General features: G+C 40.1%; 1 protein-coding gene across 2 annotated transcripts in view; it reads left to right on the top strand.

Annotated features, from left to right (window-relative positions):
• STAC (SH3 and cysteine rich domain) overlaps positions 1–26,889 on the top strand; it is a 78,703-nt gene that overhangs the window by 4,676 nt on the left and 47,138 nt on the right. The window contains exons 1-2 of one of the 2 annotated variants that reach the window (XM_026843966.1): positions 643–747; positions 19,415–19,691. In XM_026843966.1, coding sequence (XP_026699767.1) covers positions 730–747; positions 19,415–19,691 — 295 coding nt within the window. In that variant the 5' untranslated portion in view covers positions 643–729. Of the gene's footprint in view, positions 1–642; positions 748–19,414; positions 19,692–26,889 lie in introns of those variants that run through there. The other variant, XM_026843965.1, reaches the window with a different exon arrangement.

Below are 26,889 nucleotides of genomic sequence, written 5' to 3' on the forward strand. Positions count from 1 at the left end.
GGGAAGAGAGAAACTAGACTTCCAAATAAGTATAACATCTAGACTATGTATTTCACAAAATAGAGTCTGTTTCAGTCTGAAACTTCCATACACTGACTGTCCCGTTGCCAGTATTCAGGAAAATGCAGGCCAGTATCTTCAAATTCAGGTATGGCAATTCAGGAGACGTAGCACAATTGTTTAAACACTAGCTAACCTGATATGTAGTACAAAAAATGGATGTTGGTGAAAAGTCGCAAGCCAACAAAAGGATCAAGCACTGAAGTTCAACATGTAGATTTCATTTATGTATATTCCCACGTTGGTCAGGAAGATTGAACTTACTTTCCCCTGTCCTGCTGGTCCAATACATCAATATTGCTTATGAGAGGTTTCAAAACCAGGTGTTAATATTAGATACTGATCTAACGTAAACAGCTTGAAACTCTTCGGATTTTAATAGGATTGCGTGGGGTTTATATAAAGTAGGATTTGTGCTATGCTGTTTAGCAGAGATCTTCTCCACTGAAAGAGTTAATGCTTTATAAGGCTTCATAGATGGTTACTCATCAATTAATATTTTAAAAGGGTCGGGAGTATGGTGTGCAGTTAGTGTTTCACCCTCTACACTAGTGATAAATACCCAGTATGTAAACTACTGCTGTAGTCTTCAAAGGAATACCAAACAGCTTTAAAAAAATACTGTGAAAAGGGAAGAAAAAACTGGTTCTCCTTCTTAATCTTACATCCATGCCTCTGCTTAAAATGGTGAGTACATACTGTGAAAGAAAGTAAGGAAAAGAAAAGAGCTTAAGTATTTTTATGTGTTTTGATGAAGTGTTAGGAAAATTTATGTACAGGAAGATTTCATTAAGAGCAGGAAAGTAATAGTCTACCCTATCAATAATTTCTTGAGCAGAGTCTTTCTTGTATTTACAATTATTTTGACTTTTCTCTCTTTCTTACTCTTTTTCTGATTAAAACACTCTGGTATTGTTTTTGCTTTGATATATATGTCAGATCAGTTTCTAGGCACAGTGAGAAATCTAAATCAAAATAGAAATGTGATCAATTCACTCTCTTCTACTCACTTTTGATATTGCCAAAATAAAAAACATCTATTACCTTCCAACAACTACAGATGACTTGACTGAAATCTAGTGTGGTAAAAAAAAAAAAAAATATTTACTAAAAAATGCAAATTTTCACTAAAACAAAACAAGTTGTTTTCATAGCTGAAAGACAATCCAGTCCTACCATCTCAGTCTATTATGCTCTATTCCTTTTCCTAAAGTAATCCCGTTGAATTCAGGATTTACCGCTACTTTTAAAAGTTTCTACAACACCTGGATGTTCTAATGGCTAAGGGATGTATACCTTCTGCACCTCATCCTCTTCTAATTCCAATCTAAGTTTATTTCTGGCCAGCTTGTGTGGCACTGTAATTTTTATAATGTTGCTTTAGCTTGAACAGCTCTTTTCCATCCTTGATGTAAGCTTCCACCATGTAAGAATAGACTTTTAAATCTCTTCCCAGCCTTTTATTTTTTATACTAAACAAACCAGGCTGACATAAGATAAAGTCTCCATTCTTCATCTTATTCTATTAGATCCATGCACCTGTTTCAGTTTTGAATAATCTTTCTTGAAAAAGAGTGACTGAATTTGTGTATGGTATTCTTATCTAATGCTTCACTAACCTTCCCAGAGACCATGCTTTTGATATTTGTGTCTCCTAGTCACCCCCTGGTTGAATAGCGGTCACCATTCTATTTCTCTGTAATTTCCAGGGATCCAGGATACATTTGTCTGTCTTCACCTAGAGTGGTTTGAATCAGGTCTCAGGTGCACAAACCTGCCTTTCCACAGCTGAACTTCATCACATTTCCACAACCCTATCCCTCAAGCCACAAGTCTTCTCAGTTTTGACAATGCCTCCAACCTCATGTCAGAGGGAATTTACCTTATGACATGACTAATCTCTACATCGAATTCAGTAATAAAAGTACAGAGAGTAAGATTGGCTCTAAGACTAGGTCAGTGTTATTCTTTGAAGAACTCCGACAATGACCTTCCTTCAACCTAGTACTTCTCCTTTCAACAGCAACCATCTCACATTGAGCTTTCCTTAAAATTTCTTCACTACTTCCCATCTTTTCAGTCTTGGCTAATAAATTCCCTTTTGGAAGCATACACAATTTTAATGAAATCCGAATAGATAGAATCTACTTTGACCTAAACTATTTTCTTTGTCTAGAAAATTGTTCATCTTATCAAGACAACTGGTCTAGGAGGATCTACTTTTTTTTTTTTTTTTTTTTTTTTTAAATTTTTGTCAGGCCCTATTGAGGTCAAATCTACAGATCTGTATTTGCTGGGGCCACTTTTCATGCTTCTTGAAACAGACTTCTATTTTCCTTTGTATCATTTCTGGCTTGATAAATCTTGTTAAGAAAAATTGTTCCTAGACTTCTGAAGTAAAAGTTTATAATGGTGATTAACTAGTTTCTTTTCTCCCTTTCACCTCAGCAGACACACTGAACTGTTCTTTTAATGTCATACCATCCATTTCTGCAATCTCTTTCCTATTATTCCTATTATTTTCCTCCAGGATCATTATTCTAGGAAGAAAGTAAGATGAAGTGTTGAAGTTCTGAGCCAGCCTTTTATCCCATCCTTACTATGCCACAGCCTGTTTCTTCTTTTTCTTTTCCTAGCCAGAATCTATCCATTGACATTTCCTTAAATGCAAGGACTCAGATTTTCTTGACAATTAACATTCCTAGACCTAAAGAAGTATGTTTGAAGATTCAGTTTTAGTTGCACTCCATTTTTTTTTTTCTCATTTTCTTTCTCTCTCCACCCCCCCCACCCCCCATCTTCTTTGTGCACTCTTTGCTTTTTCCAGATCTCCTTTTTGGGGTAACTATTTTCATGCCATTTGTCAGGAGACACATTCACAGAATCTTTTTGTTTTGCCTTCCAAGTAGTATTAACAGATTTGCTTTGAAGAAATCCTATGCCTTTTACGCATCCAATCACATCCAGTGTCTGACCATTTCTGATCAGTTGTGTTTCTCAGTGAAGCATGCCTCTAACCTGATACCTCAAGGCTAGCAAAGACCAAGGCTGTTCCACAAGCTGTGGTCATCTAGGGTCATCAGCACTCAGTCCCTGCTGAGATCCGGCACATATTACCAGAGGCAGTGACCTGCTTACACAACTATGTTGCTTTCCAGACCACTGCTAAGACCTTCATACCTTCAGACAGAGACTAGCCTGGGTCCTTCTGTGTCACACTCCAAAGTGTGATGTGGTCTAAAATATATCCCTAGGGAGCAGAGAGCACTGAAAGCTTGGAATTTCTTCAAGGGAATGTAGCACATCACTGAAATCCAAAACATGGCTTAAGGGTTCATTTTTCCCTTACACTTTATTTGATTTAAATAGAAGTGAATCATAAGCACCTGATAGAAAACTCTAATTTCTTGTATGACAAGTATTTCTCCTATTGCCTACCTAAGCCATTGCTCTATACTCTTGATAGGTAGAAGACTGTGTATCTGAGAAATTTTTGCTTATGTTTGTCAGGCAGAGGACTAATCTTTCAGATGTGAGCATATGAGTTGAACATTCTTAACACAATATTCAGTCTTGTACAGCTTCCAGTTGCATAAGCAAATGGTCATTCAGTGTTAAAAGAGCGCTGCCTTTTCTAGGCAAGTGAATGTCTGTATTCTAGCTGAAGCATAAGTAAACTTTGCATGTTCATTAGCAAAGAGGACAAGCTGTGAAAATGAGAAATCTATCTGTGAATGACTGAAATAACTCGACCTTGTTTTCCTTTGACATACGTTTCTGCTCAAGGAAACTCCCTTGATTCCGCAGACCAACTCATATGATGTACGCTCCATGTCAGGGAATTCAACTCAGGAGCCCTGCAAGACATACTTATAATAGATGTCTGAAAAGCAAGCTTCTTGCATCCTTGACATCAGCAGTTAAATATGACAAATGGCTTGCATATCTTATTTATTTTAAAAAATTAGTCTCATGTCTGTAGTCTTGCATAAACATGCTAGACACTCATAGATTTTTTCCCATTGACATGTCAATGTTTCTTATTTCTTATGTTTCTGAACTGTTTTTAACTGATGAAAATAGTTTGCTAAGCACGATCAGAGGGAAGTGTTACAGTTTAGGGGCTGCAGTGGTGAAACTTAAAAATACCATAGCATGAATAACTGTGAGAGAGAGGTGTTTCCCAGATGCTGCAAGTTTGATATGGAATTGCACACAGAGTCCTTTTAGGCGAGTAACAGTGACAACTCGAATGTTATTCTTTTCTGTTAATGTAATATGCTCCATTTCTGAGTGCCATTTAAAAGCTTTAGTAAAATGCCACACATGCACTGCTTTATTAATAAAGATCATTTTAGCAATCTAGTGTTCTAAATAGAAAAGTAAAATGCAGCTGACCTATAGTAACTGATGATTAATTCAGAAAGGAGCAAAATACTAGAAACTAGTATTCACAAAGCTATTAAAAACAGCATTTAAAACATTTTTTTCCTTAATTTATTCATCAGAGTAAGACAAAGAAACGTATGCCATGGAGGCATAGCTCAGGTGAGAGAGCAAAGTCAACCTGACAAGTTGTTATAGTAAATACTGTTAAATATGACCTTAGAGACAGACTTGCATCTCCATTATCCTGATACTTCATTTGTTTTTTACAAAATTGCTCATGCATAGTGAAGGAAGGGATCAGCTTTTGTTGGTGAAGACTCAGAGTTCTGGCATGATGCATAAAAGTCACCTCCTCAAACATCACATATAAAGATGTAGAATTCATTATTGATTTGCCAGCATTTTCCCTGCCAGTTTACATGCTGTGGTAGTGATTCACAAAACCAAAATGTCTTGGGATTGAACTGAGAGGCTGAAAACCTTGACCCACCATCATTTGCCTTTGTGCATATACATGGCGAGAAATAGGCTTAGACTGGGTATTTCTGTCCTCACGAGTAAACAGAATATACCAAGCAAAATGCAACACAATAATTTTGGCAGAGTGCCACTGATTTCTATGCAGTTAAATTGAGGATGCAGTTGTTAAGATGTTCAGATCACATGTGTTTTTAAAACGCACCTACTGTTATTAACCAGTATCCATGAACTCAAGGATTCAGCATATACAATTTTTGTTGTATCTCTGGGTGTACTTATTTATATTATTTTTAAGTGTGCATAGATCATTTCTCACTTATGTTCACACATCCTGTTTTAATTCAAATTATCTAAGGAATTATTTACAAATAAACATAAGGTGACTTGTAATGATTTGCCAGACATTTCTGGGAACAAACATTCCAGTGAAATCTGTGCTTGTCAAGTGCCTTTTTTTTTTTCTTTCTTTCTTTTTCTTTATAGCAAAATTTCTATTTTTGAGGAAATGTTCAATTTTACTGATTGTGTAAACTTTTGTCAGGAAGCTTTCCCTGGCTGCAGATGAAATTTCCAGTCAAAAGAGAAGAAAAATGCATCTTAGGTTAAATCATACAGCCTCACCTGCAATTAGAGACCAACTTTAGGCAGTTAAGTTAGTAATTCAGTCTACCTATGTTATAAATGGAACACAGACTGAAATTGTTTTATCAAAGGTGATTTAGAGGAAAAACCTGTCTTATGTGCTCTAAATTAGCCTCTCTGAGGGGAAATCTTTTTCCATTGACCATAGTAGGCAGCTACAGCTGAGTTAAAAGCTTGAATTTAAGTAGGGTGAACACCACTGTGAAGCTGTCAGAGTGAGGTCTTGAACCTTGCCGACAAAAACTGGTCGGTCATCTGTTCCCCTGGCAGGTTAGTCTGTCTGACTTGCCCACAGCGCTCTCAAAGACATTTTGAAAGGCTGCAGTTGTTTTTTATGTCAACATGGAACAAAATCATTCAAACTTTGAAAATTTTTTGCTAAGTGCGACTGCTGTTTTCCAGCCAGCCCTATAGCAGAAAGTTATGTACCTATGACAAAAATGTGAGCCTATCCAGGCTTCAAAATGTGAAGTGCTGCTATTAAACTGTAGCCACAAGATGAATCGTGTACCAGTTTCACGAAGTATGGGCACACAGGAGTTTGGCAGATTCACACCAGTTAGCTCTATCTCCTGTAGTTAGTTGTAATGACAAATGGTCTTCATCCTCTTGGCCGTTAAAGATCCAGGCGAACAGCTAACTTTTCTGCTAGCTCACCTATTCACTCTCTGCCTTTCAAAGTTTATTTCTTGCCTCTCTGTTCCTATTCTCACCCCAATGCTTTAATCCAGGACCAGGCTCTCTGATACAATGAGCCAATGCAAGGTCTGTCTTTACAGGAAAAACTTCCAGGTTTTCAAACTTGGCCAAGTTTAAAGATTCCTGTTAAGAAAATGAATGGTGGTTATTCTGTTAGGGGGAGGGACCTTCTATAAACACTGTGTGGATGCTGGCACTCATGCCATAACTCCACTTGGAAAAAAGCAAACCCTACAGTATGCACTTTCCCTTTCACCTATACCCAAGCTGTGCTTACTTTATTCACAAAGAAATGCCTTAAGTTGCATTTTAGTTTCCTTTTGTTGTCTGGTATTATGTGGTCTGTTCCTTGTGTGTGGATGCTTATTTATCTCAATGTAGCCTCACATTTTATTTATATATATATATATATATATATATGCAGGAAACTATACATAAATTTAAAATCTCATCAATGAGGTAATAGAAAATACTCCTTATGCAGAAGAAACGAAGCCCTCTTCTTAGTTTCCCCTGTCTTTTTAGTCTCCTCTCTGAGTGGGTAGTTGAAACTCAGGAGATCCCTTTTCAGCTGCACTGCCAGTGGAGGGCTTTTGAGCTCCTGCCACCCCAGCAGCTTAGGCTCCCACAGACTTCCCTGGGCTGCAACTCTGAGCTTCGGCAGCACTGGCTTTTTTAGTGGTTCCTGCCTGGTATCCAAGGAAAATGCTCTGGACAAATGATTCTTTAGAGATTATCCAAGTTAAAATGAATGCCAACAGCTGTAGTAGACCTACTTGAATCTTGCTAGAATTTAGGTAAATAAAAGCATTTCACAAAGGTTCAAAAAATACAGCCAAACCTTAAAACAAAAATCTTAACACTGTGATTTGCCTCTGAGGAGAACTTAGCTAGGACTAGATGCTGCCCATAAGAAGTGGCCACTCAGTCTGGTCAAAAAAAAAAAAAAAAATCAGAGCTTTTTTAAACAAGATGAGAAAGCTAAACTGTTTTCTCTGGCACTACAGGGAACACACTGCAATGAATAAAATATTCCTGATGTAGCAACAGAGGTATCACCATTAGGTCTTTACTACCAGCTGCTGAGTTCCAGAAAAAAAAAAAAAAAATCTCATTTCCATGAGTTATCGTCCCTCCAGTAGTCATACTTTAGCCACTGCTGCATATAACACCCACACCCACCCACCCCAACCAACAAACAACAGAACTGACAGGATAAAATAGATATAAATCTCAGAAGTTATCACTGTGCTTGCTCTTCAGTTTGGCAGTGGTCAGTAGCTCTGATTTCTGCTGTAATATGTCACACTCCTTATAAGTCAGCAGTACTCTGCCAATACCAAAAATTGTTCCTGCTCTGACAGTAGAATAGATTAGACAAAGTGTGGCACTTGATGGAAATTCCCCCTCTTATACAAGATTCATGTTCTTTAAAAATGTGTACTAACTTGACTTTCTTGTCCTCTTCCTTTTCTATTCTTCTGCTCTCCTGCCTGCCTGAATCCTTCATGGAGCCCCATGCAGCTTGCTGTTCCTGTTGAAGTCACTAATATTATTTTTGTCAGACAAGTCTTCACAGTTTTACTGGTTCAAGATCTCCCATTTTATTATCAAAAGAGTAATTTCTTTTAAATCCGTGGGTGTCTATGTCAATACCAACAGCTCTTTATTCTCTCAACACTATAAATATGAAATTTAGATATGCTTCATTTATTAGGTAAGCACAACCACATGACAGTGTTAAAAACTTTTTTTTTCTCACTTTTTTTTTTTATTATTAGCTGTTTGTGTGCAGGCTTTCATTAGCAACAGTTTAGAGGATTCTGAAGCACTTAAAAAATCTTTTAGCATTCAGAAAAAAAATCGAGCTCTTCAGGAAGAGTTATAGTCTTAAATTCTCTACCTTTCTCTTTGTGGTATTCTGTATGTAACTATCTTCTTTAGGTGAAGCTAGCTATCTCAGCATACAAACACATTTTTGCAGTTCAGACAGTCATTTTAATCTTGAAACTTTGATAGAGGTAATTTGAGGAGGAAAGTTGTGCAGCTGGTGGGGATAAAAATAAAATGTTTTGCAGGGTTGATCTTGAAACAATAGCTGGCTAAAGATGTTCAGCAGCTTGGAGGTTTAGGAAAAAATATAAAGAAATGGATTAGACTGAGACAAAAGGAATCAAAGATGTGTGATAAATCTCATATATAACAACTCTTGCCAATTAACTCTCCAAATATTTGTATTTACATTAGCAACTTCTTGTTCAAATGTCTCTATAAAGTGCCAAATAACTGTATGTCATATATATGACAATATCATCATCAAGCTACACAGATTCTTCATGTGGAGAGTTGGCCTGTTCTTTACGTAGGACACGACATGCAGTTTTTGCTGCACATGACTAACATGTAATAATAAGAAGACAAAAGACAGACTGAGATGGAAACTTTCAGTACTAGTGACAGGTTCCTTGGAAACTGGTACTGCAAGCATAATTTTCCCCAAAATTATTTGGAAGTACTTTTTGAAAATTAGAAAATGACTAGAGTAGATGTGTTGAAAGGGATAAATGCATGCCATAAGTTGCACTCTGAGAAGAGCTTTAACAAAAACTGTGCCAGATCTGGCTTGGATCTGGAAATATACAGGTCTCTGCCATGGTGGACACTAAGATAACTGGATGCAGAATGAATAATAAGGAAGATGTTTCTGGGGTAGGAAAAAAATTTAATTGACACAGGACTTGTTATGTATCTAGTGGCTGCTGTAGGACTTTTGAACTGGAAATACAAGATGAAGGAAGCTCGGTGGGTACCCAGGTGAAGCATGGAGAAGTCCAGAAGAATTAACTATCTTTGCTCGACCTGTGCTGTCAGCTCTTCCCCCCGAAACAGGGCTTCAGGACAGAGTGGTGCCAGGACAGTGACATGGCTCCACACTGGGACCATGTGGATCCTGTTGGACTTGTGGTGTCAGAACAGGCAGTGTCAGGGTGGCCGCATGCCCAGGCCTCCAGAGGGGCTGGCAAGAAACAGGATGGAACAGTGTCAGTCTTCAGGAGGGATGCAAAGAAGATGCAGCAAATTTGCTACCAGATTGAAAAAATATGTACAAGAAGGGGAAGGGAACTGTGAAGAAGAAAAATTGGAAGTGAACCAACAAACACTGCTAATATTCTATAAGACATAAGTTCCTACCCCATCTCCCACTGAGAAGAGTTTGCAATGGCAAGATGGAAACAAGTTGTAAAATTTTGATCTGAATCTCTGTGAACAGGCAGCAAAGAAGGGAGTACAGAAACCTGTGGGATCAAATATCTATGTTTGGGCACTTTTTTTAAGCCAATAGGCCACATAGCACCCAAATTGTGTCATTGTGTTTCTGCTTCTTTCTTGGATTGGCAAATGAGGTAACATCATCTCAGAGTTAAAGGACAGTAGCTAAGCAAGAAGTTTAAGCAGAATTAATTCATACAAAATATGATTTTGAAACAAGTGCCTAGGACAGACAGAAGCAGCAAAAAATATGTGTCCCCTTGAATCTATTTATATTTGGTTGTAGAGGAGCAGAGATTGACAGAGATGGCTTAAAAAAAAAAAAAAAAAAAAAAAAAATCATTTGGATAACAGGATTCCAAATGTGGCCAGGTGTTTTTTCATACTGTGTGCGGAAAGCCTCTGTTTTTAATGCACAGTGTAAAACAGTAAAAAACCCTTTCATTTCAAAACAAAAAACAACCCAGCCAAACCCCAAGTCTTTACTCAGGAAACATGCTCACTGAAGTCAGCAGGAGTTAGCAGTAAGCTAAAACCTTCAGCTTTGGCCCAGTGACAATAACTTTGTTGTAGAGCTGAGCACTTACATGTTTTCATTGCGACGCAATTTTAACAGTGTTAAGTTTGGAACCCCAGAAGTAGAACTGGAAACACTGACAGAATATTAACTATAACAACTCCCAGTAGATTTCAGTCTTTCTTTTTGTTTTAGGATGGTACAAATGTGATTATATGGTATACGGGATCTGGTGCTGATGTTAATTTGCCCTTGGTTAGTATCAGCCTCCCTGCCAGATGTATTTCCATATTTGCTTCAAGAAACACACTACCATTTAAAGTATTATAAAACAGCTCTGGTTAAAAAAAAAAAAAAAAAAAAAAAAAAAAGAACAAATGGGTAAAACAAATTAGTAGAAACTATTGCTATAGGTAGACCAGCACTTTTTAGCAGAACATTGTTATATTTTTTAAAAAGTCCAAGGGAGTCATATCGAGCTTTAATTTCTCATAAAATCAATAATGAAAAATAGTGATGCACAATTCATAGATAGAGGGTCACCAAGATACAATCAAAGATGATTAATCTTACATTCATAACCACATTCACTGCACATTATTCATGAGAAAGAAAAGGAGCAATACTCAGGCTCTATTATTATTTTTCTTGAATTCTGTCAGCAGGTAGGTACCAGTGTAGCTTCCTTCACCTCAGCAGGGCTTCCTGGATTTACATTACTTTGAAATCCAGCCTTTTAATCTCCAAATTCCCTCGTGCCATTTCCACCGCAGCAGATTAGTGAATGACTAAATTGGGAGTTACCAAAGGGAAATCACTGTTACATTTAGAAGATGAAATGGAAAAGACATATCCAAACAGGGCAGTGAAATGCAGGATTTCCAAAAGGAACCTGAGAGATAACAGTACAAATTCCTTCTATGTCAAGAAGCAAGAGATATCCACACATATGCCTTATCCTAATGGGCATAAAGTATGGAGATGACCGGCTGCTTAGCAACCAAATGCCTGAGGTGAAACCCAAAGTGCAAAACAAGATGTTGTAGTACCCGTCTTTGAAAGTATGGGGGGATTTTTGAAAAATGGAAGGACTATTCCTATCCATCTCTTGCTTTCTTCGTTAGCTTTCCTGTTAGTTTCAGGAGGAAAGACCAGAGACAATTCAATTGCCAGCCCACGAAAGAGAGACAGAAGCCACACAGAGGTTTGCAGTTGGTTATTCCACCAGCCATCTTTCATAACCTGAATTATAAGAGATCTCCCACAGCTGGTGCCAGCTATGTTGGAACAGCTGTTTAGCAGCAGGGAGAATATAATCCTGAATATAAATATGGGATTTGTAGTCTTTCTGCTCCTGAGAGAAGCAGCTCTTCTTTTGCTAGGTGAGGCAAGAGAGGAGATCTAAGGGACAAAACATTTTCTAATCCTGATATAAAACAAACAACAGGCTTTGGTCATGGCTGAAGTGTTGCTTAGTTTGATTTATAATGTGTTTTGATTTATGCACATGTTCACAAAGGAGGAGGAATTGGCAATCATTGAGCTCTACACAATGAACCCAGCAGATCTTACTTTGGGACTGTTAATCTGATTTTCATAAATCAGACAATAAACTTCAGAAAGCTATGGTAAGATCTGAAAGATCTTGTAAGTTGTTAGCTTGAAATGCTGCAAATTTGAGAAAGATTCACAGTTTTTCCTCTTTGCTAGAAGCAGGCTGAACACAAGCAATGGTTAAGCGATATTGGAATAATTTTCCCTGAACTAAACTTGAATCAAACCTCTTAAGAAGCTTGAAGAAATATTAATAGGCACTAGATCTCTCAGGAAGAGAAATGTAATACGCACTCTTTTCTTTCTAGATAACTCTGATATAGCTTGATTAAAATAAAACCAAGGAATCCACCAATATAGGACTATTCAAATCCACAACATCAAAAATGCTGTTAGATAAAAAAATTGAGTTTTGTCTAAATTAATAAATTTATTAAATGTGTCAGGGAGGATTTTACTTAGGTTTTGATTAAAAAGCCCTAAAATGTTCTGGTTTTGATATGCATACAAGTATGATATTTATTTTGCATTTGTTTCCTCCTTTTTACAAGCTGTTTTCAACTGTTTAAATGATTGTGGGTCTTTTGAACTTAATATGAAAATTTATTTGGCAGGAAAGGTAATATGAGCTCAGGGTAGGTCACAGTAGCAGAATATCTAACACAGAATTTACTTTTTTAAGTCTTAAGACTAAGAAGACAGTTCTAAACATAATGGAGACAAAAAGGATTTCCCTGAGATTTGATGGCAATTGTTATAGTTAATAAACTGTTCGTGTTTCCTCAAGTCTATCACTCCCTGGACTGCATTACTTTGTCCTGTCACATCTTGTGCTGAATTTTGAAGATATATTAAGGAATTTGGAGCACAGGGGAGACTTTTTCATATTTTCAGGCCGTAAAACTTTCAGCACTTTATTTCATATTTGTCTCACATATTTGCTAAACGTGGTTCTTTGCAATATTAGAAGAGCTACACAAAACTGTAGGATAATTTCAAACCAACTGCAGGAGCAGTTGTTGAGAACTAGATGAATTTTTCAGCTTGGTATAACCAGAGTCTCGTACAGGTCTGCTAAGCAAACACATTGTTTGGCTACACATGCAGACTGTACCTCTTGATAATTTAGAGGTCTGCCAATTAGAGATGCAAGCACGCAGCTGTCAAGGATGTAGTACATCAGGAGAGGGCTAAGAACGTGTGATTCACAGTGACATTTGTGGGAGCAGTAACAACTGAGCATCCCTTCAGATTTCATGCTTTCAAACCCCGAGGCCCTTTCAGGGATTTTTGCTGTTATGCTCTGGCATGCCAATCAGAGCATTTCATTGTAGTTAGGACTCTACATGTGAAACAAAACCGCAGAAAGAGCCCTGTCTGAAAAGGTTTATATCCTAAATATATTTGAGGATAGTGAGTGGGTTTCAAAACAAGTATAGGGCAGGGAGGAGAATCTGAGGATGACAATCAGAGCAGTGAGAGCCAACCAGAGTAGTTGGAGGTACCCAGTAAATCACTAACAATGTTAGTGTGTTCTTTTGTGTAATGTAGGTATTGTAGAAAATGTCTCCCCTTTGACTGGTCCAATACAGTACTCAAGCAGACAACTTTATTTATTTTTTACAACAACAACAACAACAAACATATTTGTTCTAATGCCAGCTATGCAATCAGTTTGCGAAAATACACAAATATAATAGGTAGCAGATTCTGCAATAAGGAACACTCCCTCTTTGTCTGTAGTGGATTAAAAAGCTACAGCTTCCAAGAAAGCTGGCTAGGGCAGACACAAATATATGATAGGGCCAGATTCTCAGACTGTATAAATCAGCAACAATTGAAGCCAGTTTAGCTAATTCAGTTTGTACTAGTAGTGTATTTATACTATTTATTATTTAGAAAGAAGAAGGTAGAAATGGAATCAGCTTTGCTCACAAATTTTATCATGGATGTTTTGCCAATAACTACCAAATCCTTAAGTGTTTGGAATATCCTTTTATCTTGTTAATGATATAAGACATGGTACTTTCTCATCAGCGGGCAAACACACATGCTATTTATGAAATTGCATACTGGCTCTGGGCATATCATAATCTTATTTTTGCTCATTAAAATCCCAAGGCAGTGTATTTTCAAATCAAATCCAAAAAAAAACCCCACCCTTGTCTGTGTTCAAAAATCACTTTGTTTTGTATGCCTCAATTTTAAGAAGAAAAACATTAATCTTCATGCTCGCAAAAAGTAAGCACTTCTGTTTGAGCTATTTTGCTGTTTGCTCTTAACCAGCATAGCTAGCTGAAGCCCAGCAATGGCACCAGGCTAGCTTACACCCTGGTAACATTCAGTCCTTCAGCAAATCTAGTTAACATCTGAAGTATGTTCTGAGGGTTGCTAATACAAATTGAATGCTCCTTGACCCAGAAATGGTCTGTACTCAGTAGAATAGATGCCATTCATCAAGATTTTTGTTCTTTCCCTTATTTGAAAGGCTTTTGGTTTGAGTCCCTTTTGGTAATATCCCATGTACCTGACATGCTCTCCAGTGAATCTACACAACATCATCTGGGCCCTATGCATTTAATTCCTTCTTTTATAACAAGGTGGGAGTCAAATAATTTGGAAACTTACTCTAAGAAGCTGAAAGGAAGAAAAAATAGTTCATTTCAGAAGGTGGACGTTTGTCGCACAACGGAATGAAATCTGCTGACAACATTTTAGACTGCACAGCTAAACAAAATAGCTATATTGTATAAGTACTGCAGGAATCAAACTGGCTTGATGTCTCACTCCAGCTTTGTTAATACCCTGTATTACTTGTAAACCATCTAATGATATTGTTAACACTAGTGTAAAGAAAGAGATAGGGAAGAGCAAGCAATTTTTTTTATTTTTTTTTTTAATTGCTATCACATTAGCAACAGAGCTTACAGCTGGTGTCTGAAATGAGGGTTTGGTTTGTCAGTAAAGTATAGTTGATAAGCCTGGTTCATTTGTTCATTTCTCATGGAAGATAGTTAAGAGTGGAAATGTATAAAAATAATCTCCCTGTTGTCCCCATGCTGCACAGGGAGCCCTGTGGCTGGCAAGGATGGTTATCAGTGGCTAAGAAGGGAACAAAACCAAGCATCTTGGGAAATAAACTGGTGTGGGCAGGCTGCATGAGGGTTGCTCTGAATGCCAAAGCTGATGGCCATAACATAGCATAACATACAGTTTGTCCTCCTAGTAACCACCATTCACTCTGAGATAACTAAGGAGGGAGCTTCAGGAAGGGGACTGAAGCATTTGTGTGTAGGATGTGGAGGAAGTGAGGCTTTCCCTGAGCTTTCAATGGTGAGAAGGTGTGATGAAGAAGTGCTAGAGAGATGGTGACAGCATAGGGGACACCTATCTTAACACTGCAGTTTGATTTAGGAGTGTGGTTTCAAAGAAAATCTCCCAGTTCTTGCTGCTTACCCCACTTTGGTCCTTGTTGTGGTGCAGAGAGCACTGACTGTATCACCTGGGGGTTTGCTTGTGCTCCAGGTGTGCACGTGATGCACGCTTGGACTGATGGGCTGGTCTGGCTCAGAGTACTCTGTGTCCTGAAATGCATACGGTGTGGATACTGGGTCCTCAACAGACCCCGTTTCATTCTCCAGATCCACTTCTACTGAGCCACGCTGACTGCTAATGTAGACAAGGTGGAGAGACAAGGGAAAAAAGAGTTTCTAGATATCAGGGAGCAGTTAGGAGCCTGAATAAATTACTTTGCAGTCTGTATTATTATCCTTTGTAATTGCAAAGCTAGGGGTTATAAAACAGCTCAAATCACTGATATCTTCCCAAATTCCATGAGAAGTTCTTGAACTAAAGTTGTAGAAAAGAGTTGTGTGCTTTCAATGCTTAAGTCAAAGTTTTATTGAGGGCAGGTGCAATTCCCATACACATCAAATGCAGTGACACCTAGTTAACACTAAGAATGAATTTCAATAGCTGTCTTTTTGCTGTCTCCTCTTTTCTGGCTATAGCAGCTAAAGAGTTGTAGTATGAAGGAATTAGGAACAGAGGAGATGTTGATAAACTGTGGCCCATCAGAGCTTCCTGATCCCTTGAAGCCTGAACATAATTTGGATGGAGATTGTGCTGGAAGATACTGGAAAAAAAAAAAAAAAAAACCAAAAACGTTAATCAAGCTCTGAGGTTGAGCTATTGCACTTACCTCTCTACCTTGCCTGTGGGGTTAGTATGTGCAGTTGTTGAGATTCTTTATGACTGATAAAATGTCTTTAACTAGAGACAAACTTTTTTTCCCCCGACTCTTAATTTCAAACCACAGGAACATCCTGGATTTGATATCAAGGGTTCATGTTTCTGAAGTGTCAATATTGTGAAGTCTTGTGATGCTATCACAAGTCTAGAAAAACTCTTGTGCTTATAGGAATTTTATTTTCCTTTTACTTAAATGAAAGCTAATTTGTAGCCTTCCTTGCAGAGGAGAAAATGTGAAAGGCTTAGGAGATTTATCTCAAATACGTTTTTTAAGCCTTTTTGTGCTTGGTTTGGGGTTGGGTTTTTTTTCAGTCCCCATACATCTTTTTTCACTGAAGTGTTGAAGTAAGTATTGAGTAGAGAACAAGGCTTTTCCAAAGTTTGGTAGTGTTTCTTCCTGAGATTTAACTTCAAACTCATCACTCTGCAGAAAGAGATTATAAAGTTTTCATATTTTCCTCTCTTCTGAAAGAGCTGATTCCTGCCTCAGGTGAATGCTATAGTAGCTCTATTAGGAGCCAGTGGCATCAGAAGTGCACTAAATCAGTTTAAGGCAGATCAAAATCGGTCATATATTACATGCCTGTATTTAAATACATTTGAAATCTTCCAAGAAAAGAACAGGGTTAGGACATAGCAAACGTCAAAATGAGGAGATGGTGAGATTTCTGTAAGGGAAGTGATGCTCACTTGACTGTAGCATAATAATCACTTCAGCTTTTATGGTTTTATAGTTTATACTATCTGTACAACAACCTGCCCTTGTCCTTGCTTGGGCAAACTTTTCCTAAGTAAACAATCACATACCTGTAACCTATTTCAAATTCTCTCATGGGTCTAATATGAGAAAGTTGGATCAAATTTTAAAACCTGATGTCAATCTACTATTGCCCTGTAAACGTTGCCTATGTTCTGCATTTTTGCATAGTCATTTCTGTATACATATATAACCTATTTGGGATATAATAGCTGCAGACTTTCACTGGAGCTTTAGCTATGCAATGCAAGCCAAATACGTAGATGTTTTCCAGCCTGAATGCAAATGAGTATGAAATCTGCATTTGGATGCCCACCTGGTCTGGAAATTATTTAACCCCATTAACACAGGACAGTGCTCAGGGGATCTCAGAGAGGGCTATTAGCTTGTTCAGAGATGCCTGCCAAATTTGTGAATGCAACTCGGCCAACTCATTCTTGAATATGTGTCCTGCTCTGAACATTGTGGTTGAAGAAGCATGGAGTATGCACAGTTGTGTGCTCACCTTAATGTGTATGCATATGTCTGGATATGCATAGCCTGAATACTGGACTACCCTTTGGAAAACTTCTGGTACATCCCTTGACTGGTAAATGACTGTGTACAGGAGAACAGGATAGGGATAGTAAACATAGAGCTTCTTAAAATATACTGCATGCATTGTCCAAACTAGCAGGACAGTTCTCCTGTGATAAAACAAATATTGTATTGCACAGCTTATCCTTCTTTCTGTGGCAGAAGCAGCATTTTGAAATTTAATTAACTTCATGTGGCACTGTAGAAATGGATGGCAAATCAATAATGAATGCCATTTGAGTCACCTTGTGGTGTTGTAATTCTCTGTGTTTTGCTACACTAATTAGGTCTGACTTCAGTGAGAAGCATTTCAGGAGCAAGGGGGTGAATTATTGCTGAGTTCCTGGTTGTCACAAGGGAGATGAAGTAATTTCAGTACTGAGTAACCTCAGTGATTTCAGGAGACAGTGACTTAACATCCAAGCAGAAGAGGGAAGATCTCACGTTTTGTTGGTGCAGTTGTACAGTGAGTTTTTGGCTCAGATAGACTTAGGCTTCCACTGAAAGAACTTCAGAAACCAGAAACTGTGCTCACCTTGTAGTTGGCATTTAATGACTTAATTGCTCCTATTTACACATTTCCCTAGAGACTGAAAGTTTCTTGCAAACAGGTGAGTATTTTCTTCATTTGGATCTAGGGCTCCTCCTATGAACCCAGAGAGTCGTGGGTGAGAATGGTGTATGTGGGATGGTCCCCTGGTTCTGATCCCTTCCTGCTCCCAAAGTCACTGTGAGGAAACAGCTCAGGGAGCAGAATGCAACTTGCCTCTGTGTAGCAAACCTGGAGGTAATGGCAGCTTTTTGCCTGGTTGTTGGACTGGAGGAGTTTATTGTGAGATAGTGAGGAGAGAGCTGGAGTGTCTCCCTTCTCCAAGAACAAATTGCATGTGTGAAGGTGGAAGAGAGGCTTTACCCCAGACTTGGCTTTCTGACACCATGCTTTCGGCTGCATCATAAAAAAATGGATGAATCAGGAGTAGAATCTAGGGAGAACAAGTGCTCTGAAGCCGCTTACTCACTGTGACAGACCAATGTCATGCTTTTTTTGGAAAGTATGTGAACTCCTTCCCTTTATATTAGTGTGAATTATGATTCCAAATCATCATTGCTTCTAATATAAACAGTTTCTAATATAAACCATTCCTGCTGGTTACCACAGACAGCCCGAGCGGCATGGAAAATTTCAGTTGTTACATCACATTCGCCCAGAGAATTGCAGCAGTGACTGAAATGATTTTGCAGTGGTTGGAATAATGCTGAGTGAAAAGTGATACAGAGGTATTACACTTCAGAGACAGCAAACATGAACTGGACGCAGAACTGCCTTTCCTTTTGCCTGGGCTCTACTTGTGGGCTGTTGGAGTTGACAAACCTGCAAATTTGTGTAGCTGATATCCTGATAGCTTCTGTGCCTCACCTAGCACCCTTCTCAGCCTTACATAAAATTGGGGGTAAGGATGAGAGGACCCCTGATAAGGTACAAGACAGTTTACAGGTAAAGAGTTTGAGTTAACAAATTTAAGTTAATAATGCCTTTTTGTGGTGCTTAATAGTCTTTGTGGTTCTTAACAGTCTGACAATCAATACACAATACAATATACAGGAATATATGTGAATGCATGTTACCTAGTATTAATTAATGTATTAACTATCAATTGGCTAATTAATTGTGCTGTTACTGTTCCTTAGCCTTCTTTCCCTTAAAAAAAAAAAACCAAGAATTTCTCTGTCAAGACTGCATACAATTTCTATTTCTGCTAAATTCAATAAATTTAAATATATCAAATATATTTACTGAATTCATTCCTCTTGTACTCGTATTTAACAGCTGTTCCTGAAACGACTTTACAGACTGCCTAAGGACCACGTGAGGATGAATAATACTCTAAGTTCTCTCATGCTTGAATACAAAGGATATATTCTCCAATGTGTAAATCTCTCTGTAGTACCTCTTTGCTGTTATACCTGAAAGAAATGACCAATAGAAGCTTTCATTACGGCTATCAAGTTTATAGTCTATCACTAAGCATATGTAAAGTAGTTTATTTTCTGATTGGGATCTGTTTTCTTTGCTCTGAAATTGCTGAAAGTCAATTTTATTGTTTAGGTTGTTCAAGGTCTCCCAGGTTCATTTATCAACAGCACATCCCAAAATCAGGAACCTTACCTTGCTGTTGAAAAGGAAAAGACAGTAATTGTAACTGGCTTATTTGTTGCAGCTGCAGAAACTGAAACGATCGCTCTCCTTCAAGACCAAAAGCTTACGGAGTAAAAGTGCAGACAATTTCTTCCAGAGGACTAATAGCGATGTGAAACTGCAAGTGGACTTGATGCCCGAGGTGAGCACAAGCACTGGGCAGCTTCCCAACTCAGAGAGCCAGGCATCCTCTCCCACCAGAGCCCAGCAGCTGACAGAAAACAACAAGACTCACATCTTCCAGGAGCACATCTTCAAAAAACCCACCTTCTGCGATGTCTGCAACCACATGATTGTTGGTAAGAAAGGATTTTTTTCAATCTGAGTGTCCATGCTAGAACTTGCAGGATGACCTTTCCATATCTTATGTGAGCCCAGATGTCAACTTGAGAAGATACACAGAAAAAGGATATGAACTTACATCGCATTTGCCACAGGCTAATACAAGTACTATATTTGTTGAAAGATCTCTTTCCTAGCAGACATGTACTGAGTAAGGGTTAGAGCTAGAGTCAGGTTCCTCTCTCATTCAGGTTATACTGAGTACCAAGCACAAACTGTGTTGCATGTTACACTAGAACCAGCATTTGTCTCCTAACCAACAGTCGGACAAGAAGTAGCATCTCCTGGGTGGTAGACTCAGAGCTGCTTGTGTGTGTGTGTTGGCTGTCCAGGACATGTGTTTTGGGACACAAGGCCAGCAGAACAAATGACAGCTGAATTCACACTGCAGACTTTCTTAGGGTTCTTCTGCCTCATTCCTTCTACTCACAAAACCTCACACCAACTTTACACCTTTGAAAGATTGCCCTGTCTTCTCTCTGAAACTGTCCACAGGTATGTAAGTTACTGCCAGGGACTGACTGACAGACATAGGGGACAGAGCTAATAATTTATTTTTCTCTTCACTGTGCAGAGAACAATTTCATACTTAGCCCTAAAAAGCCATCCTTCGTGCTGCATATTATCTATGGGGCTGTGCCAAGGAGGGGTCAGAAAAAAAAATGGTAGTAGGTGGCTGGAGGTGTAGAACATGTGTGGTCACCACTGTGGGAAGCTGCAGGAATTGCTATTCAGAAGTCTGGTCCTAGAAATTCACATCATTACGGGTACCTTGTTATGTACACGATTTGGACTTCTTGCTACTTACTATCTAGTTGTCCCAGCACAGTAGAGCAGGAATAAATTCAGTAGCAGTGTACCAGTGTGAAAGTGAGTGACACAATTTCCAGGTTTGTAGGCAGGACAAGGAGTAAACCACTGGTTTAGCTTCATGTAGAAGCAGTGCAAGTCTTTAACTACAAGCTATTGTCTGTAATTTGTCTAGTTTACTATAAGAAAACCATGTCCCTTGGCATGGAAGTCACTGCCTTTCAGATATCAGTATGGTAAGTTCTTGAAAGATGCTGATAGGATTGCTCAAACTTTTCCAGAGAATAATACCTCCTTTTCCATATGAGGGTGCATAGTATCCCCACTTGTGTAGGGAACTCATGTTCTTTGAAAAAAGCAGCTGTCTGCAGAACATTAAATCTGATGCAAGACAATCCTTCCGTAAATTAAATTAAACACGAGGCCTGATTTCATCCTCTCTGTGCCACAGCTCTACTGAATCCAGGGAAACAGAGGAGTTTTGATCCCAGATTTTTGGTGTTATTTTCCACTCTTTTAAGTTTTTTTTCTACTTTAAGTGGTAGAACAAGTCAAAGGGAGAAGGACTAAAGCATCAGTATCAGTTCATAGTCCAGAGATTGAAAGGTAGTCTGGAAGATAGACAGTTGAAATATTTTCTGTATGGAAGCAGGCCCAGAACTTGTCTCCTTCTGTAATGTGGATGGACGTTCTATCAAAACTTAGTTTCACAAGTATATACTGCAAATATAAGTCCTTTGCATTTCTGGCAGCTTCTCAAGAAGTTGTATGGAGATTAGTATTATCAAAAATCTGCATGACTCAGCAGTACTGTTTCAAAACACTGCTGATGGAGATGGATTATTACTGGCAGCAAACTTTGCAAAGAGTAACTTCAGTTCATAAACACCCGTGCCCTTCTCCTTTGCTGGGCAATCTCTGTCCTGCCTGGGATAGGAAAATCCTGAAGCATAGCCATAAGTTTCAAAACACCAGCTTTAACCCCACCCTTCTGAACTTTTGCTGTTCTTTCCTATCCTCTGAGGGCTCTCTTTTTCAGTTCTGTATCTTAGCCACTTCATTAGAGAAAGAAGCCTTTCATAGTTGCTGCAGAAGCTAATGCAACCTATTTTGTCTGGTGGCAGGCTGAGTCAGGTGAATTGCTCTGACATCCTCCAGCTCATCTTTGCTTGGAGGTATGACAAAAAAGATGTTAAGAGTTTTACCTTATAATGCCTTAGAGTCTATATGCCCCGATTCTCATAGGCAGATGTCTACTCTATTCCTGTAATCCTGTCTCTTTGATCTTTACTGCAGTCATGCCTGGTGTTGCTGTATTATATTTCAAGCAGCATGGGAGATCTGGATGTTACTGTTTGCAGTTCAATTAATCCATAGAAGTTGTGCAACTGTTGGTTGTGGAGATGGTGAAGCAAAGCAGGCAGCTTTTCAGGAAACTGTGTCAAGCCTGCTCCCAAAGGCAGACTGAAAAATACCTCACTTCTGTGCAGGGACTATGAATTTACACTTGCAACATGGAGCCTATTCGTTCTCTCTATTGGCATTTTTCATGGGCAGTGACATTTGAGAGTAATAAGTCTATGGCTTTAAATTCCTTATTCATGAGAATAAAGGCAAAGACAGATACATGTTTTGAAGATTGGGGGAAAGAGTCCAAGAAAATCCTGGCGTGACTTTAGATGGTTTCAATTTTGCCACCAAGAATGATTCCAAGTTCACCTTAAATGGCTCTCTGATCTATGAACTAATCTGTCTGTTTGGTACAAGGCAGCATGATGAACTGTGTGTAGCATGAACGTGCAGTACACATTTCAGTCTTCATTAGTGTGGCAGAATCTGAGCCAGGATTATGCCCTCACAGCCCAGAAAGACAACTGTATCCTGGGCTTCATCAAGAGAACTCCGGCCATCAGGTCAAGGGAGGTGATTCTCCCTGTCTCATGAGACCCCACCTGCAGTGCTGTTTTCAGCTCTGGGGCCTCCAAAATAAGGACATGGACCTGCTCAAGTGGGTCCAGAGGAGGGACATGAAGATGATCAGGGGCTGGAGCATCTCCCCTGTGAGGACAGGCTGAGAGAATTGGGGTTGTTCAGCCTGGAGAAGAGAAGGCTCTGGGACTTTATAGCAGCCTTCCAGTACTTAAAGGGGCTACAGGAAAGATCCCTGCATTTCGGGGGATGAATGAAGAAAAATACAGAAGAACTCAACAGATGAACTTGTGGCTCCAAGACTGGTGTTACCATCAGGGCTTCGGATTTTTCAATCATGTGTTAGTGTACAGGGCACCAGACCTTTTGGCATTAGATGGGATGCACCTGTCCCAGAGGGGGAAGAGGATCTTGGGGCAGAAGTTAGCTGAGCTAACAGAGCTTTAAACTAGATTTGAAGGGGGAAGGGGGAAAAACATTGGCCCATCTGAAGTGCATATATATCAATGCATGGGTAACAAATAGGAGGAGCATGAAGCTGTGATGAGACAGGAAAATTATGATGTTGTGGCTATTACAGAAACATGGTGGGATGTCTCCCATGACTGGAATGTGCCAGTTGATGGCTACAAACTCTTTAGAGGGACAGACAAGGAATGAGATGTGGCAGGGTGGTGCTGTATGTTAAGGACTGTTATGATTGCTTTGAGTACAAGTGTAGTGAAGACAGGGTGGAGTGTCTTTGCCTTAGAATCAGCGGAAAGGCCAACAGGGCAGATGTTGTAGCAGGAGTCTAGTACAGGCCACCCAACCAGGACAGAGAGGTGGATGAAATATTCTATAGGCATTTAGGAGGAATCTCATGATCTCTTGCCCTTGTTCTTGTGGGTGACTTTAACTTCCCAGACATCTGCTGGAAATACAACACAGTAGAGTGACAGCAGTCCTGGAGATTCCTGGAATGTGTGGCAGATAACTTCATGATGCAGCTGGTGAGAGAACCAACCAGAGAAGGTGCCCTGCTGGATCTCCTCTTTGTGAACAGAGAAGGGCTGGTGTGCAATGTGGCAGTTGGAGGATGACTAGGGCACAGTGATCATGAAATAATAGAGCTTTCTAATCCTAGAGGGATCAGGAGAAGGGGCAGCAGAACTGCCATCCTGGACTTCCAAAGGACTGACTTTGTCTTGTTTGGGCACCTGCTTGAAAGGATCCCCTGGGAGACAGTCCTGAATGGTATAGGGGTATGTATGTAAGTATTGGAGCAGCAAAAGAAAGATCAGAGAGAGCCTCCATCCCCGGCTAGACTCAGGAGGAAACATAGTAACGAGTGATGAGGAAAAGGCTGAGGTGCTTAATGCCTTCTTTTTTTCAGTCTTTAATAACAAGACTAGTTGTACTGAGGGAATCCAGCTTCATCAGCCAGAAGACAGAGACTGGGAGAACAACCCCCTACAATCCAGGAGGAGACAGTCAGTGACCTGCTGCATCACACAGACACACACAGGTCTATGGGACCAGATGGTATACACCAGAGGGTGCTGGAGGAGCTGGCTGGGGCACTTGCCAGGCCACTTTCCATCATTTACCAGCAGTCCTGGCTGACCGGGGAGGTCCCGACAGATTGGAAATTGGCCAATGTGATGCCCATCTATAAGAAGGGTCGGAAGGATGATCCGGGAAATTACAGGCCTGTCAGCTTGACTTCGGTGCCCAGGAAGCTGATGAAGCAGCTCATCCTGAGTACCATCACACAACACATGCGGGACAGCCAGATGCTCAGGCCCAGTCAGCATGGGTTTATGAAAGGCAGGTCCTGCCTGATAAACCTGATCTGCTTCTAGAACAGGGCGACCTGCTTATTGGATGAGGGAAACACTGTGGATGTTGTTTACCTTGACTTTAGTAAGGCTTTTGACACCATTTCCCACAGCATTCTCCTGTTAAAACTGGCTGCTCGAGGTTTGGACAATCGCACCCTTTGCTGAGTAAAAAACTGTCTGGATGGCCGGGCCCAGAGAGTTGTGGTGAGTGGAGTTAAATCCAGTTGGTGGCCGGTCACGAGTGGTGTCCCCCAGGGCTCGGTGTTGGGGCCACTCCTGTTTAACATCTGTATTGATGATCTAGACGAGGGGATTGAGTGCACCCTCAGTCAGTTTGCAGATGACACCCAGTTGGGTGGGAGTGTTGATCTGCTCGAGGGTGGGGAGGCTCTGCAGAGAGACCTGGACAGGCTGGAGCCATGGGCTGAGCCCAACTGGGGGAGTTTCAATAAGGCCAAATGCCGGGGGCTGCCCTTGGGCCACAACAACCCCCAGCAGCGCTACAGGCTTGGGAGGAGTGGCTGGAGAGCTGCCAGTCAGAGAGGGACCTGGGGGTATTGATTGACATCCGGCTGAACAGGAGCCAGCAGTGTGCCCAGGTGGCCAAGAAGGCCAATGGCATCCTGGCTTGTGTCAGCAATAGCGTGGCCAGCAGGGACAGGGAAGGGATCTGACCCCTGTACTGGGCACTGGTGAGGCTGCACCTCGATTCCTGTGTTCAGTTTTGGGCCCCTCATTACAAAAAGGACATTGAATGACTCGAGTGTGTCCAAAGAAGGGCAACGAAGCTGGTGAAGGGTCTGGAGCACAGGTCTGATGGGGAGCGGCTGAGGGAACTGGGGGTGTTTAGTCTGGAGAAGAGGAGGCTGAGGGGAGACCTCATCGCCCTCTACAGCTCCCTGAAAGGAGGGTACAGAGAGCTGGGGATGAGTCTCTTGAATCAAGTAACAAGCGATAGAACAAGAGGGAATGGCCTCAGGTTGTGCCAGGGAAGGTTTAGACTGGATATTAGGAAGTATTTCTTTCCAGAAGGGGTTGTTGGGCGTTGGAATGGGCTGCCCAGGGAGGTGGTAGAGTCCCCATCCCTGGAGGGGTTTAAGAGTTGGGCTGACCCAGCACTGAGGGATCTGGTGGAGTTGGGAACTGTCAGTGTGAGGTTAATGGTTGGACCAGATGATCTCCAAGGTCTTTTCCAACCTAGACGATTCTGTGATGGGAAAGGACTCTATCAGGGAGCACAGTGGTAGGATGAGGGTTAATGGTTTTAAACTGAGAGAGGGTAGATTTAGATTAGATATAAGGAAGAAATTCTTCCCTGTGAGGGTGATGAGGTGCTGGCACAGGTTCCCCAGAGAAGCTGTGGCTGCCTCCTCCCTGGCAGTGCTCAAGGCCATGTTGGACGGGGCTTTGGGCAACCTGGGCTAGTGGAAGGTGTCCCTGACCATGGCAGGGGGTTGGGACTAGGTGATTTTTAAGGTCACTTCCAACCCAAACCATTGTATGGTTCTATGATTAATCTGTCTGTAGCTTCAGAGTGAAGAGAACACACAGAGCAGAGGCAGGAGGCCCCCCGTGATGCTCCTTTCACAGCAAAATTAAAGCAAAGGAACGTGAAACATTATCTTCCTACAAAAAATATGTGCATCATCTCTTCTTGATTGTTAGGCACTATGAGCCAAATGTTGCCTTTGGGATGCAGCACATGTGCCTGTTTGTTCATTTGACAGAAGTACAGTCATAACATAAAGGCCAAATAGTATGTAATTGGTTTCAGCATTCAGAGGAAGATGTTTACTAGGATCATTGTAATGCAAACCTACTCATTCAAATGCTTTTCATGCATCTCAGAGTGCAATGCAACCTATTCAAAAGAAACTTTCTATTGGTTCAATTTCAAAAAAGAAAAAACAGTAGTAGTATTGTGTTTCATATCTCACATTAAAGACAGGAGTCCAAGTGTTCCTACTATGTCTGCTAGACTGGGGCTAAAGTCCAACCTCAGTTAACAGAAGAAAATTTGATATAGAAACAGTAGTTTTCTGTCAAATGAAATAAGGGAGAAAATTTCAGATTCAAGGGAACTCTGAGGAGTGCATGGGGGATCCATTTTACATTAATGGGGCCTTCTTGCAATGTCAAACACTCCAATACATTCAACAGTTCTAATACTGAAGTCAACGGTAGTAATTCTCATGATTTCAGACCAAATAAACAGTATGTTGGAGCAGACTGTACTCTTTACTGACGCTCACTGTTCTGTCACTGTGAGCTCCAGGCGCTGGTTAGTTTAGGACTGAGGTTTCAGTTCCATGCTGGGTTACATATTTTCCTAAATATGTACACTTATGAACATCCTCTCATGGTATGACTCTTAGAAACTTGTTCATCTGCTGTTCTTACTGGTAATATTTATTACTATTTTAATATCTAACCTCGGCAAGGGAAAATTTTGCAAATGAAAGCATCTTGTGGAACGTATCACTAGATCATTATTTAGAAGATACTGGTGTTTATTTTACATCACTGTGAAAAGAAAATCAAATCGGAACACCTCTGAGTGTGCTCCATGTTATCTACTATTTTTCATGTTTAG

The sequence above is a fragment of the Athene cunicularia genome, assembly GCF_003259725.1.
Source record: "Athene cunicularia isolate RWA chromosome 2 unlocalized genomic scaffold, athCun1 chr2_part2, whole genome shotgun sequence".
Taxonomy (NCBI): Eukaryota; Metazoa; Chordata; class Aves; order Strigiformes; family Strigidae; genus Athene; species Athene cunicularia.